Consider the following 19,008-nt stretch of genomic DNA (forward strand, 5'->3'; position numbering starts at 1 on the left):
CTATTTCCACATGTTTCTGATCTATAATAACTGGATTTTGTGTGTTTGTATCCCTTTCACTGCCTAAAACAAGTTCTTTTGTTTTCTCCACGTTAAGTTGCAGAAAGTTATCCTTTAGAAAAGAGTTTATGACACTAATTTCTAGAAAAAATACTGTGAAATTGAAAAGTCATCTTTTAAAAGACCTACTAATGCCATGTCGTCAGCATATTTTACAAGATTGAGAAAAAGGTCTGAGCACCTGATGTCATTAATGTAGAGGGAGAAAAGCAAAGGGGATAAAACACAACCCTGGGGAACTCCAGTATTCACAGTAATATTTTCAGACATTATGGGCTGGCCAGGAGAACTGACATTCAGACCAACACGCTGTGCCGATCACATAAAAACTGTCTTATCCATAAAATAAGGTCATCTGTTACATCTAGGTCTACAAGTTTCCTGATTAAAATATGATATTGAATAGTATTAAAAGCAGCGGACAGATCTATAAAAAGTACCCTAATATATGTTCCAGATTTGTCCAAATGACATGTGATAATATAAATTAAAGTAATTGTTGCATCATCAACACCTCGTTTAGCCCTGTATGCAAATTGCAAAGGATCTATGCGATCAGCTACACATTTCAGCAAGTGTCCACAAACAACTCTTTCATACATTCCTGTGCTGTTCTGATGGTCATGGTCAGATATGACAGACTATCAAATGCAAATGACTCTGTGTTTGTAAAGTGCTCACAACTTGGTTTCCGACTGAGGACAAGCGGTATATAAAAATCCATACCATTCATCATATCATATATTGACCCTATATGGCAGCTACGCAATGAGATAATACGCTGATAGCAGAATACTGCTTAGAGCACAAGTTCAGGATTTCATTGCACATGTCTTGTTTTTCTTCTTCTTTTTATTGTAATTATTTTTTTCCAATTATAACGATTTAGATTTTTTTTTTTTTTTTTTTTTTTTTTTTAAACACAGGTGCCGCATTTGGTGACCTGGAGAGTGCATGGACAAGCAGTTTGAACCACTTTGGCCAAGGATTGCAGTGCTTCCACAAGGTGAAGGACAGCAAGAACGAGACGATCGTCATGCTCAACATCACCAGACTACACAGGATTGCCTTCCACGCCTACAAAAATGTGAAGGACGAACAGGAGGACGTCATTCGTGCCATGAGACGGCACATAGAAGATGTGAGTTTCAGCATCAGTTCCTCAAGGAGGCGTCACTGTGTTCAGACAAACCCATTTACGCTACACCACATCTGCTAGGCAGATAGTTGGCCAGCAGCATAACCCAGCGCACTCATTCAGGCCTTGAATGTGATTTTCTTCCACAGAATTTTGCCGAAGGACAACACTCAAGTTGTCCATGGGTTCTTTTTCAGTGCAGTGAGCGTGTGCTGCACACAGAACCTCAGTTTATCATCTCAGCCGAATTAATGCTCATTTTGATTTTTGTGTCAAACTTGGGAGAAAGGGCAGTGAGTGGTGGTCTGTCTATTGTCACATGGAAGAAATGAGTAGTGTATTGCATTACATTTTGTCACAACACATTTCTCTGTGTTAAATTCAGACTGCTCTCCTCAGGGAGAGTGCATCGCTGCAAAACAAAGCAAAACTTGTACACTTATTCAAACAAAACTAAACAAAAAATACTATAACAAAATACAAGCATACTAAAAAGAAATGAAAACAAGTTCACAGTTCATTATGTAGCAGTTTGATACTTGACAATCATTAGCAGTGTGTTTGATGTGAAATATGTTACGGTAAGTTTCTTGTTATGGAACCATTTCTTTCTTGAAATTCTTAAACATACACAGACGCATGCATGCATGCACGCACACACGCACGCACACACACAGACACATGCACGCTTGCATGTATGCCTGTATACACACAGACAGATATACACAGAGACACACACACACACACACACACACACACACTCGGACAGACAGACACACACACACACACACACACACACACACACACACACAATGTTCCCATTATGCGGCATCACTTTCAGGCATGTGATCATTTCCGGAGCGCCCTGCAGCGTGTGGAGCATGGGCAGACCCAGCTGAGGAACAACATCCTGTGGGACTTCTCCTCCACCTACCTGGGCTTCGGCTTCCACCTGCAGCACAACCCCCCGCCCGCCATGGACAAACACAAGGTGAGGATCGTTGCCACAGGCACTGAACGACAGCTTCAGTTTTGGTTTCTCAAGGTTGTCTGGGCTGCATGCAGTGCTCAGATAACACATGTGGCAAGTGTTTTTTGTTGTTGTTTTTAAGAACCATCGCAGCTGACTGTCACTTGGTTTCAGATTAATGTCCTGTATCTTTCATTTGATTGCGTTTGATTAGTGGAGTACAATCATCATAAGATTGTTTCACAAGTTATGAAACGAAATACGTGTGTCAAAGGAAATAGAATTTTTCATCAACAGTTTCACACACATTACATAATCGTTTTTCTTTTCTCAGAATGTTTGTAAATCTTCCTTGTTCAATATTCAGATTGTGAGCATTCAGAATGTTTGTAAATCTTCCTTGTTCAGTATTCAAATCATGAGTGCTGACAAAGAATTTGTTTGTGTTTGTGAGCAGGATCAATATCAAATAGGCAGTTCTTTGTTTTTGATAATCATTTCTCTGTGTGTGCATGCGTGCATGTGTGTGTGTGCGCGCGCGTGCATGCATGTGTGTGTGCGTGTGTGTGAGTATGTGGTGTGTGAGTGTGTGTGTGTGTGCGTGTGTGTGTGTGAGTATGTGGTGTGTGAGTGTGTGTGTGTGTGTGTGTGTGTGAGTATGTGGTGTGTGAGTGTGTGTGTGTGTGCGTGTGTGTGTGTGAGTATGTGGTGTGTGTGTGTGTGTGTGTGTGCGTGTGTGTGTGAGTTCAGGTGCTGACAGAGGTGGGTGAGATGTACCGCAAGGGGATGAAGCAGTGCCAGAAGATCGAGGCAGAGGTTGGGGAGTCACTGTGGTTCTGCTGCAAGGACCGCCTGGCGTCACTTGACTACAACCTGGCCGAAATGCACGTTGCCTCCTACTGCTTGCAGGTGAGATACAGTGCGATGCAATACAATACAATACAAATACAATACAATACAATACAATACAATACAATACAATTCAGTCCTATACTATACAGTACAATGCGCTCATCTGTGAGGTGTTTTTCTGATTTTTCTTTTTCTCTCCACTGTTAATTTGAACTGTTCTGCTCCTGGGTGTGTGTGTGTGTATGGTCAAATGCGTTATGTCATTTTTGGGTGTGGCTGTATATGAATTGGCGATCGCAAGCACTATTCAAATGCCATTCATTTTTGTTATTATTAATCAATTGACATACCAAGCGTAGAATACACCCTTGTCAGGTAGTATCAAACCTAAAATGGAAATAATAGCAGCAGAAGCAGCAGCAGCATCATCAACCGTCATTGATGTATGAAAAGAAGTTGTCCCAAGTTCTGTGGCCTTTCATGCCCTGCTCTCATCATGACCTCAGTTTCAATCCCCCTTCCACTTCCATGCTTGGGGCGAGTTCTGTCAAGGTCTTTGCTGTCAGCAGATTCATCTGGGACTGTCATTGGAGGGATCTGGTTGCAGGCTTCACTTTACTTGCCAAACAGAACGTTGAGATCTCTTGATTCCTCCGAGCTAACTGTTCCCCAATACTTCCTTAACTCTGTGGAAAGAGGTCATTTTCCGTCTTCAGCCCAACAGCTTGAAGCTCTCTACCTATTGCTTTCAGACAAACAACTCATCTATCTACCTCTAAAGCAAATCTTAAAACTTATCTCTTTAAAAAAAATACTTGTCATAACTGAAATAGTGCTGTTGTCCCAGGCCCATGGCAATGTGAGTGTGTGTGATGGGTGAGTAGAGAGAATGGGGGTGGGTAGATGGATGGTAGTGGTGTGGTTCGAAAGGGAAAATGACCCCTTTACCCCTTTTACCTTTTCTATCCAAAACTTTATTTTACAATTTTTACAAAATCTATGGTATGCAGATTACAATTATGCTCCTTTTTACACGTATGTATTTTAAGTGAAAATTGCTGTTATCTCAGCCATTTAATCATGTGTGTGTCAGTGTGTGTGTCAGTGTTGGAGTATAACAGTTGTAGTATTGAGAGTATATTACTTTGTGAGTTGTATGCATTGTGTTTTTATAATATTAATGATTCTGTTTTATGTTTCTACTACTTTTTATATGCTTTCTTGTTTCACTTTAAGTACTGGATTGTAAAGCACTTAGAGCTTGCTTATGCTTGTATTATAGCGCTATATAAAAAAAAAATATATATATTATTATAGGGGAAATCTTTACTTAGCTCTACAACTAAGCCATTATTGTCATCAGTTGGGGACTTAGTAGGTGGTGCCCTAAGTACGTTAAATTGGAACAGGCACTACTGAACACCACCAAAATGACTCGGCAGCAGTGCAGGGTCTCCTCTTGAGTGTGGCCTCCTGGTGACCTTACCTCAATAGTTCTCTGCTGATCACTGACACTGGGACTGTGACAGACGAGCCCAAGTGTGGACTATGTATGGGGAAATTTGAATGAGTGGTGTGAGGGCAATGCGACTGAAATGATGCGGATGATGGGGCTGCAAAAAAAAAAAGAAGAAGAAAAAAAGATAATTAGACCTGTGGAGAGTTTCATGGCCATCTTGGATCTTGTGCATTCACATCTAACTTTTACTAAAAATCCAAGCAATGCCAAAGGCAATCGACATAGACAAAAGCAGCAAACATGTGCTGTCCTCCATTTCTTCAGTTTGTAACCTCCATTGCTGCAACCAAATTCAGGTCGATAAAGCGCCATCGTCAGCACACACACAAAAAAGCAAAAAATCTAAAAAAGAAGCCTGCTGTTTTGCTTTTTCTGCCTCTTTCAATCACCTGTGTTGCTCAAAATTTCAAAGAGCCAATCAGCTTCAAGAGCACAGATCATGTGACGCTCTCTATACATCATGTGAGCACGTAAGTCTCTAGCTGTGTGTGTGTGTGTGTGTGTGTTTCAGCTCACCCAGGGTAGAGCGAACAAGGTGTTCTCCCAAGCGGACGGCTGCTACAGGCGGGCCGTGGAGCTGTTCCTGCAGGCCAGGATGCACTACAAGATGCTGCAGGTGCAGTGTAAAAGGATCGCCTTCTACTTCCACCACTGTTCAGGTAACGGGTTTGGGTAGATTTTTTTTTTTTTTTTTCAAACTTCTTTCTTTCTTTCTTCTGTGTGATGGTTACTCAGGTTCTTTCTCTTTCTTCTCTGGCATTCAGACTGACAGATGCAGGAAGGCATATTCGCATGCTAGACTGGGCCCTATGTGTGATGCGTCCGTGGTGGCAGCCGTGACATCGGATCACACGACCCCCCCACACGGCATGCCTCGACCGTCTCAGATCCAGTGGCGACCGAGGCGCATAGGGATGCCCTCCCCTGGTGTAGGGAGGAAGGTGGACCACTAGGGGACACGCTCGCCCATACGCATGCACCCCTCTCCTTGTCCGGGGCGCCCGATCCAAGGGAGGCAACCCCTGCTTCGGCACCCTTGCCGGTGACCGCCGCAGTTACTTCCCTTGTACTTGCACTGCTCCTCGCCTACAGTGCGGGTGTGTGCACAGTCCCACCAAACTATGCGGTGATGACCCCATCTGCCACACTGCCGATTGCTGCTGTTTCCCATCCACTAATGGCATCTCAGCAAGCTGCTCAACTCATTGCTAACTTGCTGCAGCAATTATGCACCACTCTGCTTCCCGGTGCCACACCTTGCGCCTGCACCACCCCTCACCCACAGAGCAGGTAGGTGCACGGCCCATTGAACTTCGGCAGTGCTGGATTCTCCTGCCCCATCGCCTAACTCTGCTGTTACCCAGACTAATATCAGCACTTCCACGTCAGAGTGCCTCTTGATAACTCGATCCTGCCTCTCGGCAGTGCTCGGGCCAATCTTGTCTATCCCTTTATCCGTCAACACACAACAGCTGAACGTCGGTCCTCTCGCAGGAGCTATTCGCGAGGTTGGACCGCCGTTCAGCTACTGGGGGATGCACATCCCACGGCAAGCCGACGGACTTGTCACCCCCTCGTCCACGACGCCCATAACACTGGATTACGGCGCTGTCATGCCACATGCCCTGACCGTCTCACATCCGATGGCGACCGATTAGGGTTGGGATGCCCACGGCACTAAGGGACATTATAATTATTCCCCTTGCAGCCGTTTTCACCTGTGTCGGTTACGGTGGCATCGAACCACGGACTCTCACACGCAGCATAACACTCCTCCCTCTACAGCGAGGACACGTCGCACCAGGGGATATGTGCTCTAAAGACACCATCCCTTGCGATGATTATTGGTGCCAAGGAAGGCAACTCCACATTTGTAACCTTGGCAGTTGACGCTGTAGTTACTTTTGCCGACACAGCATGTCACTCCTGCCCCCCGTGCTGTACACCAACGATGTTTTTTCAGTTTCTCATTGGGTCCTGATGCCCATTCATGGACTTTACACAACTTTACATAGCAACTGCACCTTTCTTGCTGTTTCTCAGGCTATTGGCCACTGAACTTTCGGATTCTTCATCCCCCCACACTTGCACACAGTCCTCTGCAGGCAACCATCCCTATTACCATTGTCTTCTGGTTATACACAATAACAGGAAATAAATCACAGTATTTCCCCATCTGTTCTTTTGTGATTTATTATCCAAAAAAAATAAAATAAAATAAATAATATATATTTTTTTTAATAAAAAATATTGTGTATTTATAATATATATATATATATATAGAGAGAGAGAGAGAGAGAGAGAGATACAATATCTTGCTACATTTATACACATTTCTGTTTACACTTATAGATGTATACTTATCCCTCGGTATACACATGTGTGCGCTTACGGGATAGGTTCATACGACTTTCATATTAACATGTACAATTTTATTTCTATCTCTTTTCATTGACATCTATTCATTAAGATTCCCTACATAGCAATATAGACACACTTGCAATTGCGTCATTCTGTTCACATGCCCAGATCTCTCTGTGTCTACATACTGGCACTTTGCAATTCAGAAACCGCTGATAATACAGCTCTCAATTTACTGTTGGCCATACTGAAAACGTATGTCAGATCAGTGATTTGATGTAAATGGCAAGTACAACACATCTAGAGCCACTTTCCTCCCTGCCCCCGCCCCTGTCCTGCTCCATCCCAGACTTAGTGCGCACCACACACAGCCAGAGGCCTGTCATGGATCCGGTCCCCTTTCTCACTAAAGAACCTTCAGCAAAAATTTTCCCCATGGAAACCCTCTTCCATTAGGAATTCCACCACAGAATGAGATTCAGTGACCTGTGGGCACATGAAGTGCACTCCCACAGCCTGATCCAACCCAGCCAGTGACTGCCGACAACTTTCTGCAGGTTGCTTCAACATGCCACACTCAGGTAGAGAAGCCACCAAGCCTTCCGTATGCCCCTTTGTGATGGTACCTACCTGGGCAATTACACAGCCCTGTCCCAGGGACACCAGGGACCTCAAGTCTGTTGTTGCCAAATGTCTGCCCTTCTGTGCATATGCAACATGCCAGTGCTGTCTTTTTTGGCAACGACAGAAAAGTGGCGGGGGGAGCGCCTATCACCTGTCAGCTCTCATGGAGGAGCTCTACAGACCTGGCTGTCATGCCTAAGGCAAGCCCAACATGGTGGCCTACCTCTGTCTCGTGCCACAGTTTCCTCTAAACACATATATCACTTCCACTATCGGCTCACAACCGATGTGGAATCATCAGATCAAACCACATGTGCACCTCCTTGCATTGACGCTCAACTGCGCTCAAGTGAGACAACCCTATAGGGTAAGTGTTTTCTTCCCTTCCTTTGATTCGAAGGGCTCTCAGTACAGTGTGGATTCAACACACCGACCAGATTTTCTTTGCGCTACATTTATCAGCACAGCTGTGGTCCACAGACCCTCCCAAAATACAGTGCGGAGCTCAGTCTTCTTTGCCTGCACCAATATCCTTAGGTGACACAGTACACTCTACCTTCATCGAATTCCACTTGAGGGACATCTATCGCTTTAGGGATGATGACTCAAGAGGCGTTGCCTCTGCAGTGGTCACACAACAGGCTATTGCAGCGCACTGGCAATAGAACAGAAGGATTGAGACTTGATGCCTCCTCAGCCAGAGCACATGAAGTCAGAGCATGGTCCTCTTCTCTTGCCTTAGCGCACTCAACATGGCTGCAAGACATGGATGCTGCCTACTGGAAAAACCCTGCCTCCTTCATTGACTTCTACCTGAGAGACGTCGCACGCTTGCGGGTTGATGGGTCAAGAGGCATCGCTTCTGTGGTAGTTGCACAGCAGGCCATCGCAGCACACAGACAGTAGAACAGGCGAGCCCTCCACCTTGTCGCGCTATTCTGCACTAGTTGGGTTACGGTTAAGTATGTGTAATTAAAAGGATATTTTCTATCTAAAATTACGTTTGAATAACATACTTACCGTGACCCAAATTTAAGACCCTCCCGTCCTCCCCGCTTCCTGTTCTCCCTGCTTGCTGCGCTGGTGATGGCATATTGCTGGCAAAAGAGGGCGCTAGCCAGCGGGACAAAGGGGAGGTTACCTACTTCGGGAGGTTATCGGCCGTAGTGGCTTTCGTCACTATGGGTGGTGAGGAGTCTGTATAAACACAGTTAACATGATTTAGAGAGAGAGAGTGAGTGGGATCACTATATACACTATATTGAATTACATTGACCTGCAGACGACACAATTTGACAATGCAAGCAACACAGTGGGGTATAGTATGAGGTCTTCAAGATCTTTACACTTAACTGCTGATTCTTGGGTACTGATAGTTCTTCAAAGCAACAGAAAGCCCCAAGGTCAGCGCTTTTTCTTCTATCATGGCCCAGTGGTGTGAAAGAAACTGCCCTCCTCAGTCTCTGACGTGGATACCCCAGAACAGTTTAAAGTGTCTCTCAAATCATGCCTCATACATTCTGATTTCTGTATTGACTAATGTGCTTCTTGAACTTCTGTTGGACGTGCGTGTGTGTGTTTGTGTGTGTCTGTGTGTGTCTGTGTGTGTGTGTCTGTGTGTGTCTGTTTGTGTGTGTCTGTGTGTGTTTGTGTGTGTGTATGTGTGTCTGTGTCTGTGTGTGTGTGTCTGTGTGTGTGTCTGTGTGTGTCTGTGCCTGTTTGTGTGTGGTGTATTGTACTTGATGCATGTATTCTTATATACTTAGGTATGAATAATTCCAAGAGTTCCCTGCTTTGGAGATGTGAGCACCAGTCTGTTACCTGTATTGTCTTCTTCTTCTTCTTCTTCTTTTTGGTTCGTGGGCTGTGACTTCCACATTCACTTACGGTATATATACACAAGTGGGCTTTTACAAGTTTATGTGACCATTTTTACCCCAGCCATGTTGGCAGTCATACTTCATTTTCAGGGGGTTGCATGCCAGATATGTTCTTGTTTCCATAACGCTGACATGGATTACAGGATCTTTAACATGCATATTTGATCTTCTGCATGCTTATACACACAAAGGGGGTTCAGGTGCTAGAAAAGTCTGCACATCTATTGACCTGGGAGATTGGAAAAATCTCCACCATTTACCCACAAGGTGCAGTGAGATTCGAACCCTGAGATCTTCAGATTGATAGTCCATTGCTTTAACCACTGGGCTGCTATACATAAATAACAGGTCCACAGTAAACACAGCCAGACAGGACAGGGGTGGGTGTGGTGTTTCAGACAAGGACGTGGCGGAGATGCCGGACGTGATCCTGGGACTGTTCACGGAGTGCCACCAGTCACTGCAGGAAGTGCAGGCATGTGGGGACGTGGGCACCCTGGACACCTTGCCTGGTGACGCTGAGAGTCCACAGGTGCTGCTGGAGTACCTGCTGAAGCCTGTGCTGTCGGCATGCCAGCAGCTGCTGAAGAGGGCCACCAAGTGAGTACAGCGACTGCCTTGTGCTGCTGGACAGTTTCAGTGTCAGTAGGTAGTGGCAGACTTGCCGAAGTGCAGCTATCATTCCAAGGAACTGCTCTAGATTGGCAGTTTTCTCAAGGAGGCGTCTATGCATTCGGACAAATCCATGTTATGCTACACTACATCTGCTAAACTGATGCCTGACCAGCAGCATAACTCAGTGTGCTTAGTCAGGCCTTGAGTGCATGTTTATATGTTTGTGTGCCTTTCAGAGTGGGTTTCTACAGCATTTTGCCAGAGGACAACACTCTCGTTGCCATAGGTTCTTTTTCAATGTGCCAAGTGCGTGCTGCAGCCAGTTTATCGTCTCATCAGAATGACTATATGTTCAGTCAAACTTCGGAGAAATGGGTGAGAGCGGGATTCGAACCCAGACCCTCATGGAGTCTCCGTATTGGCAGATGATGAACGTCTTGACCATTCTGCCACCAACCTCCTTTGACACCTCCTCCTTGACCCTTGAAGCTGAGACTGTCACTGTGTGCAGGAGCAAGAAGATGGAGGAGCTGCCGGCGCTGAAGGAGACTTACCGCCGGAGCCTGGAGCTACAGAACGCCATGAAGGACCGAGGGGCCACCCTGCAGCACAAGTTCCACCGCATGGCTGACTTCACCGCTTACCTGTGTCACCACGCCGACCACCCGCCGTCCCCGCAGTCACTGGTCTCCTAGCAGACAGCTTGACAGTTTTCTGCTGCTGCACTGTTTCCCTCTCTGGCTGGAGGAGTTCTGCTCTTCTGTTGTGTTGGAAACGCTTTTTCTGGTTGGGTCGGTTTTTATTTGAGTGAGAAGTAATGGTTATGTAACTGGTTTGATGAGTTTTGTTGAGTGAGAACTACTGGTTGGGTGGTGAGTTTGAAGAGTGAGAATTGCTGGTTGGATGACTTTGAGTGAGAACTACTGAAAATGCTACTGGTTGAACATTTGTTTTTTTTTGTTTGTTTATTTTGTAGTTAAAGGCTACTTCTGATTGGAGGAGTTTGTTCAGTGAGAGCTGCAGGAGAGGCTACTGGTTGGATGAGTTTGATGAGTGAGAATTACAGAAAATGTAACTGATTGGATGAGTTATATGAGTGAGAACTACAGAAAATGTAACTGATTGGATGAGTTTTATGAGTGAGAACTGCTGGAAACACTACGGGTCTTTTAGCCCTCAGGATGGGTTTTATACATACATATCTATGTCAAAATTCTGAAGCACATATGATGACAGCATTATTCTGTTGCATAGCTACACGCTGCATGTATCACCTGTGCATTTCTGTTGCATGGATAACAGTGATTTGGACACATACTATGTGCAAATGTCAGACTGATTTGTGTGCAGGTGTTCCACTGAAATTCAGTACATGTGAAACAGCTGGTGGTTGTGTGTGACTATTTCCGTGCCTTTCTGCCCATCTTGGGGGGTCTCAGGAACTCCTTTACCTTATTAATTTCAGGGGGCCGTACACTTCCTTCAGAGTGTCACTCTAATGCTGCACACTCTATCTAATCAGATCTGCATTGTTACTCACGCATACAAAGGCAGACTATAGCTCCTGGACATAACCGTCTGGGTTTCTTGGCCAAAAAGGTTGAAGGGAAACAATTTGTAAGCAGTTGCTCCTAGCATCAGACTGAAGCTTTTGATTCTGGTCATCACTCTTTGTATGTGTGTGTGGTTGTGGTTTTTGTTGTTGTTTTTTTGGGTGGGGGTGGGTGGGTGGGTGTTGTAACACCCCAGGAACACATTTTTGTATTGTTTTTCATAACATTTTTATTGTTGGTAATTTTAATTTCCATTTTAATCCATCTGCTGATGCAAATGTTTTTTGTTATGTTTTTTGTTATTTTATTCAACAACACACATACGCACATATGCACGCACGCACGCACGCACATACAGAAGCAACAGGCGTACAAGGATAGTCAGAGTGTGTGCATGATCGTGAGAATTTTGAAGAGGAGGGATTTCTTCCCATGCTTTTCCCATTCTCGCATATTTCTCTTGCGTTTTCCTGTAGGGATACAAATTCATTAACAGTGATATGGCCCTGGCTGGTGGGCTGACCTGAAAGCAACAACAGCAACAAAAAAACTCTTAAAGGAAAGTGTTAACTTGGGGATTTTTTGTTGTTTTTGTTTTTGTTTTTATATTTCTGTTTATTAACATATATGGAAGAAAAACAAACCAACAAAAAGCAAATAAGTGAATAGAAAAAAAAAAGACACAGTCATACAAATAATAAATGCTCCTTAAAGACTGTGGACCCATTCAAAAGGATCTGCACTAATAAATAAGTCAATAATTGAATTGATAAATAATCAATAACTCCGGGGTATACCTGCACAGAATATGCTGGATTTTCAGTCAGTGATCATCATTACTTTCAAAATAGAATACCATCTTGATATCTAATGAAATAACTGCTTATTCCAAACCCTCCTACAGGATTGCTGTCCATCATTAATGAGATTCCTGTTTCAAAGATACCTGTATTTGGGAACCATTTCCTCTGGAATTCAAGGTTATTCATTTGAAGACAAGTCATATATATTTCAGCCTTGTACTGTTCACTTAATTCTTTCTGAAACATTTATATATTTGGTTTTCTTTTGTTTAGTTCTGCACTCAGGTTTTTGTTTTGTCATGCTGTCCCTCATCTTGCTTGAAGGTTTGGGGAGACTTGCATAGACAGTTGATGCATCTTGTTACCAAAGACCTTGAAGGGTTGACTGGAGGGACGGTGGTGCTTGCATGTGGGGATTTTATCTGGTTGAAGCGTCACCAGATATTTTGTGCAGGGCTGGCTTTCTCTTTTGTCTGGTTTGGGGTGGTGGTGTTTTTATTTTTGTATGTGTGTTTTTTTATTTTATTTTTTTCATTGTTTACATTTTCATTCCTCAGTTGCCCCTTATTGTCAGCTTCACCATATGATGATTTTAACCATAGGTGCGGTTTCATTTTAACCTTAGCAGAGAATCTTTGGATGAGAAAGTATAAAAAGACCCAGAGATTGGTTCAGTAACTAACTGAATTTTAACAGTTCATGGATATTTTTGTTTGGGACTCAGACAGTGGTGTTGCACCACTGAAACTGCATAGCTGATCAAAAAGCTAAAAAAAGAAAAGTTTTACGTGAACAAATGTCTATATATATGCAATGCACAAACATGATCTGTAATCATTTTAAATGCTTTGCATGTTATTTCAGAACAACTGTTTAGCGCATGTAAAAGTACTTGGGACAGCAAAAAGGTCTCCCTGGCAAAATTCTGTAGAAAAACCTACTTTGATAGTGAAACAAATGCAGTTGGAGACAAAAGAAAAAGGAAGAAAAATGTATGGGTGGCACTGCACCAGTGGCATGATGCTATCCACACGGAGAGCGACCCAGAAATTTTGCACAGAGAAATCTGTTATGCCAAAAAGTGGTGCGTTGCAGGCAACTCAGTGGTGGACTTCCCTCAGATGTCGTAGTTCTACTGTTCTTTGCAAACGAGTCGAGACAATGGCTCGAACAGCTTGCACCAGTGTTAGTACTGTTTGTTGAAGGGTTAAATGTATTGTAGGCATAAGACTCTATGGAGATGCATGGTGCTCTTTCATATGAATAGTATTCCCGCCTTATAAATCCTGTGCCTGAAATTCCCTCTTTTCTGTAGCTCTCTTCTTTTCTGGCTTCTGTTCTTGTTTTTTCTCTTTCTGTCATCTGTTCCTTTCCTGCTTGCTGCCCATTCACCTTTTTTTAATTTAAAAAAAAAAAAAAAAAAAGCCTTTTAACCCGGAGAGCGCGATGAGCCACGATCGTGGCTTTCCCGGTAAAGTGCGATGGGCCACGATCGTGGCTCTGTTTACACAAGGTCCGACATCGTACGGCTAGGCTCGGCAGCCTTCGTAAAACTGCCTCGTTCTGGTGTTACTGCCTCCCTGCTTGTGTTTGCACAAACTTTGACCGAGTTTATAAGTCCAGATCTTCGTATTTTTTGTAAACAATGAGTGACACTGAAGTTGACAAAGCTCAGGAAATGAGTGACCTTGTCACTAGTCATGATTCATTTGCTGACAGGGATTCTAGTGAAAACGGCTTTGTTATTTTGACACTTCGGCATGCTGGCTTGCTTGTTGTTCATTCAGTTTTGTGTCTCCAGCCACAAAAACTGGGGGGTGGGTGATGGGGGTGGGGAGGGGTGGTAAAGTGGGTTAGGCATGGGTCTGTTGCGATTTCTTGACCAAATCAAGCTAGAAAACTGGAAATTATTTTGATTTAAAGCATTCTTGCTGCTTTTGAAAGCAACATGAGCTAAAAGAAAACATTTATTTCTGTTTTTGCCTGTGATTGCATAAAGTATTGTAGATGTGCGCGTGCGTGGCGTCGGTGGGTGTCTCAAACAAATAATACAGTGCTTATAATTTCATTGTTTCAGTTATATTCATTTCATGATTCTGCAGCCAGAACATTTTCTGCACAGTTTAATGCCAATTTTGAGATTTTGACTCTGTAAAAGATGTGAAAATACCTATAAACATTGTGGTTGACGTTTTTGGAAAACAAGTTTGCAAAATTTGTTGTTTATATCCTGTGGAATATCTCCAACTACTTACAAGGTACAGCCTTTTTCTTACTTTTATCTGATTCTTCATTCACTCTACTTTCCAAAAATGTATAGGTTTACCTATTTATTTTTACTGATAAGCATACAAATGCCCCAAATCAGAGCACAGGTAGCGGAGGCAAACTATCCCTTTGTTTTAAGCATGATTTCTGTAAGTATGTTTTATTATATCCAGCACTTTGAGGGTTAATATTGTGTCTCTGGAGTTGATATTGGGCATTTTTACGGTGTTGTATTTTTGCACCTAGGACGTGTTAGGGGCCTGTTGGCAATTTTTGGTTTTGTAAACCAAATATATGGTTTTCTTAATTATGTATAGTTGCGTTTATGTTATTGTTAACAAAAATTTTAATCCTCCGGTGAATAATTGATGGAATGTTCAATGTCAGAGGCATGTTCTTTGGTTTTTATGCATGAGTATTACTGTACTTGTACTTAATTTTTTTTTTCCAGCAGTGATATTCTAGAGACCACCATACCTGCGTTAGCCTTGCCTCATGTAGACTTACCTGCAGGTACACCTTCACCTGCTGGTACGATGGTCTCTTCAGTATCACACCAGGTGGTTTGGGGATTTTGGGTTTTCAGATTCTACAGGATGAATATTTGCATTTTTTCAGCCCCGCTATTGCCCTTTATGCTTAGGCGGGCAATAGTAACAAGTACGGAAAGGGATCAAAGATTTTAGAAGATTTTTCTCCAAATGTGCAAAGCTTGCGTAACTGATATGGGAGTATCTGGGTTATTTTACCATATTATAGTTTTAGTGCATACAGAACTTGTATTTTTGTGACACCAGTCACTTTAAGTTTTGTTGTACCTCGTGGGTGAAAAATTACCCATGTTTTCATTTAAATCTTCATAAACCAGTTAGTTTTGCAACTATTTTATTGAAAACTGATGACTTTCTCCATTTGATTTTTGCATATCCCCACCAAAGTCTACCCACAAAGTCTGTCGAGGTATAGTAAGCCTAACCATGGGTGACTGATCACCCACAAAGTCTGTTGAGGTACAGTAAGCTGAACCATGGGTGACTGATCACCCACAAAGTATGGTGAGGTTTAGTAAGCTGAACCATGGGTGACTGATCACCCACAAAGTATGGTGAGGTTTAGTAAGCTGAACCATGGGTGACTGATCACCCACAAAGTATGGTGAGGTTTAGTAAGCCTTACCATGGGTGACTGATCACCCACAAAGTATGGTGAGGTTTAGTAAGCCTAACCATGGGTGACTGATCACCCACAAAGTCTGTTGAGGTATAGTAAGCCGAACCATGGGTGACAGATCACCCACAAAGTATGGTGAGGTTTTGTAAGCCTAACCATGGGTGACTGATCACCCACAAAGTCTGTTGAGGTATAGTAAGCTGAACCATGGGTGACAGATCACCCACAAAGTATGGTGAGGTTTTGTGAGCCTAACCATGGGTGACTGATCACCCACAAAGTCTGTTGAGGTATAGTAAACTGAACCATGGGTGACTGATCACCTATGTCTGGTGAGGTATAGTAAGCTAAATCCTGTATGAAAATTATGGGTGACTGGTCACGCCGGAGGTACTCCGTGTGAGTTTGAACACCAGGCACAGCGAAAGTTAAAGCATGTTCTCAGAAAGTATGTGCTCTTTATCATGTTGTGTATACATGTGTGTACACTAGTCAATGTCATGTCTTCCAGTTTTTCATTCCAGCATTATCGTTTGTTTTTTTCTTCACCATTTATTTAATTTTCATCTCCTGATGTGCGATTTGCATTGTGTATATTGTGTTTTTCAATGTAGTCCTGTTATGTCATAATGTGCAATCCACATTCAACCCAGTGGAAGTTTTTGATTTGTTCATACATTGTTCAGGGTGCGTACAATCGGTCACAATTACAGTGTACTGAGTGTAGCACATTTTGAACAAAGTGACTTCATAATCAACACACAAGATGCATTTCTCTTGCGTTTTTTTTTTTTTTTTTTAATTGTTATAAATGTGTTACTTGCACTTGATAGTATCTAACCATGTGGACTTGGTGCAATAATGTATACCGACATGTTTGTAGCATGCTTGTGTCTTCTCCACAGTTTGATATTCTTTGTACACACATACTCTCACATGTAAGCATACACGCCAAGACCTCTGTTGTCCAATATTTATTTTCATTGTTATGTGAACATGAGACCTTTCAATGTAACAGGAATTCATATGCAGTGTATTGTACATAGTATGTGAACTGAATTACACCAAGGCAGCTGATCCATACAATGACAGTCACAGAAAAATTGGAAATAAAGCTACACTGAATCCTCGTGCATCAGCTTGAGCAAGGGGAGGAAATGTAGTTGATCAAATTTGAAAATGCTGTTGTCTTTGCATCAAAGGAGAAAATGTATCTGAGCAAGATTTGATTCCCCCCCCCCCCTTTTTTTTTTCCAAAACTTTTGCTTGAGTGTAATGGTACAACTGCAATTTTAAAGTAGTGAAAAATTAAGATACGGGGGGGGGGGCCGGGGGGGGGCAGGATAGGGTTAAGATGACGACGACATGGATGCTTATAAAGCACCTATCCTCAGCCAGAGACCAAGCTCTGAACACTTTACAAACATGAAATCATTTGCACTACAGGCTGCCTACCTGGGTAGAGCTGACTGACAGCTGCCTTTCCGCACTCATTATTCATTTCCTGTGTCATTCAGTCGGGTTTCAGTCATGCACCCACACACAGAGACCTGTAACATGTTACAGATATGACCATTTTGCTTATTTACCCTGCCCTGTAGGCAGTCATACTCCATTTTCAGAGGTGTGCATGCAGGGCATGTTCTTGTTTTCCTATCCCACTGACGTGGATTACAGGATCATTAACACACAAAGGGGGTTCAAGCACTAGCATATCTGCCCATACACTGGCATGAGAGATCAGAAAAATCTCCACCCTTTACCCACCAGAAGCAACAGTATTGCACTCGGGGAAACTCAGTAACCATTTCATCCACCACAGGAATTGTGAAAAAGTAAAGATGACACTGCACGGACATCAAAGTGAAAAAGAAAGTGCATAAAACACACAATGAGTTACAGGTTTTAGCCTCCCCTAGCCAACCAAAGCACCCACTGATATAGCTATCTAACAGGAGAGAATCAGAACAGGTTTAAACATGACTCGTTTCACTATCATCCAATGAAAATATTACATGCCAACAGGTATTCGTGCATCAACAAAACAAGATATTAATGTGTGCTAACAAATACTAAATATTTCTATTAGAAACAGCCCTATCTTGGCAAGTTGTACTTCCATAACCTTTTGTGACCAATCTGTAACGTAATGATCATGGATGACAAAAATTAAAACATGCAAAATGTAGTGTAAAATTTGAAGAAGACTGGATGCAAAACCTCGCAAACAAACTTTCTCTATTGATACGCCATGTTGTGTGGCCTTGACATGGGACCCTGAAACTGAATTCCACGCTGACACTAAAGCCAGTCATTCTAACAAGGAGGAAGGTGGCAGAATGGTTTAGACACTTATCTGCCAACAAAGTGTCCGTGAGGGTCTGGGTTTGAATCCTGCTCTCGCCTTTTCTTCTAAATTTGACTGGAAAATCTGAGTGAATTGTCATTTGGATGTGACGATAAACCGAGGTCTCTTGTGCAGAGTGTCCTCTGGCAAAATTACGTAAGAAGAAATCCACTCGGATAGGTACACAAATATATATGCATGCACTCAAGGCCTGATATGCTGCTGTCAGGCATCTGCCTAGCAGATGTGGTGTGGTGAAAATGGATTTGTCCAAACGCAGTGATGTCTCTTTGAGAAACTGAAACTAGATAAAATTAAATGCAAGCCTTTCTATTTTGCCTCAAAACCTTGACCTCCCTGCTCATCACGACTTTGTGAAGGGGATGACCTGAGGACTCATGAGGGCCATCCTTCAATTTTCATTCTCATGCCACCGGTGGTAACTAAGAAAATTACAACAATAAAGTTTACGGAGAATGTTTTTTTTGTTATATATACAGTATACCACAAGGTTTTTTTTACATATTCAGAGTGTTTACATTTACCATGTACACACAAGCACACACACACACACACACACGCACGGATGGACAAGTTTGTCTGGGCTATAACACACGCTGGCCTTCACTTCTTTTTTACACACCCCAAGTCAGAGAAAGGTGTGGAGAATCACAGTAAGCTTCATCATCATCATCATCATCGTCACTATCATCATATTTGTCACTTCTTGTCCAGCCAACAGCACAGGGCCATGTCAGTGCTGAAAACAGCATCAACATCCATCTCACGGAACCTAAAAATAAACCTGGGGAAAACAGCACTAGTACCATCGCATTCATGCACATGTA

At 43.0% G+C, this 19,008-nt stretch overlaps 1 protein-coding gene across 2 annotated transcripts in view; it reads left to right on the plus strand.

The window, feature by feature from the left end:
• LOC143293509 (erythroid differentiation-related factor 1-like) overlaps positions 1 to 14,171 on the plus strand; it is a 39,320-nt gene extending 25,149 nt beyond the window's left edge. For both annotated transcript variants that reach the window (XM_076604411.1, XM_076604412.1), the window contains exons 18-23: positions 987 to 1,201; positions 2,040 to 2,189; positions 2,919 to 3,077; positions 5,051 to 5,198; positions 9,803 to 10,004; positions 10,531 to 14,171. In XM_076604411.1, the coding sequence (XP_076460526.1) occupies positions 987 to 1,201; positions 2,040 to 2,189; positions 2,919 to 3,077; positions 5,051 to 5,198; positions 9,803 to 10,004; positions 10,531 to 10,714 (1,058 nt within the window). In that variant the 3' untranslated portion in view covers positions 10,715 to 14,171. The remainder of the gene's footprint in view (positions 1 to 986; positions 1,202 to 2,039; positions 2,190 to 2,918; positions 3,078 to 5,050; positions 5,199 to 9,802; positions 10,005 to 10,530) is intronic.
• Positions 14,172 to 19,008: the final 4,837 nt, after the last annotated feature.

This window comes from Babylonia areolata, chromosome 19 (assembly GCF_041734735.1).
Source record: "Babylonia areolata isolate BAREFJ2019XMU chromosome 19, ASM4173473v1, whole genome shotgun sequence".
NCBI lineage: Eukaryota > Metazoa > Mollusca > Gastropoda > Neogastropoda > Buccinidae > Babylonia > Babylonia areolata.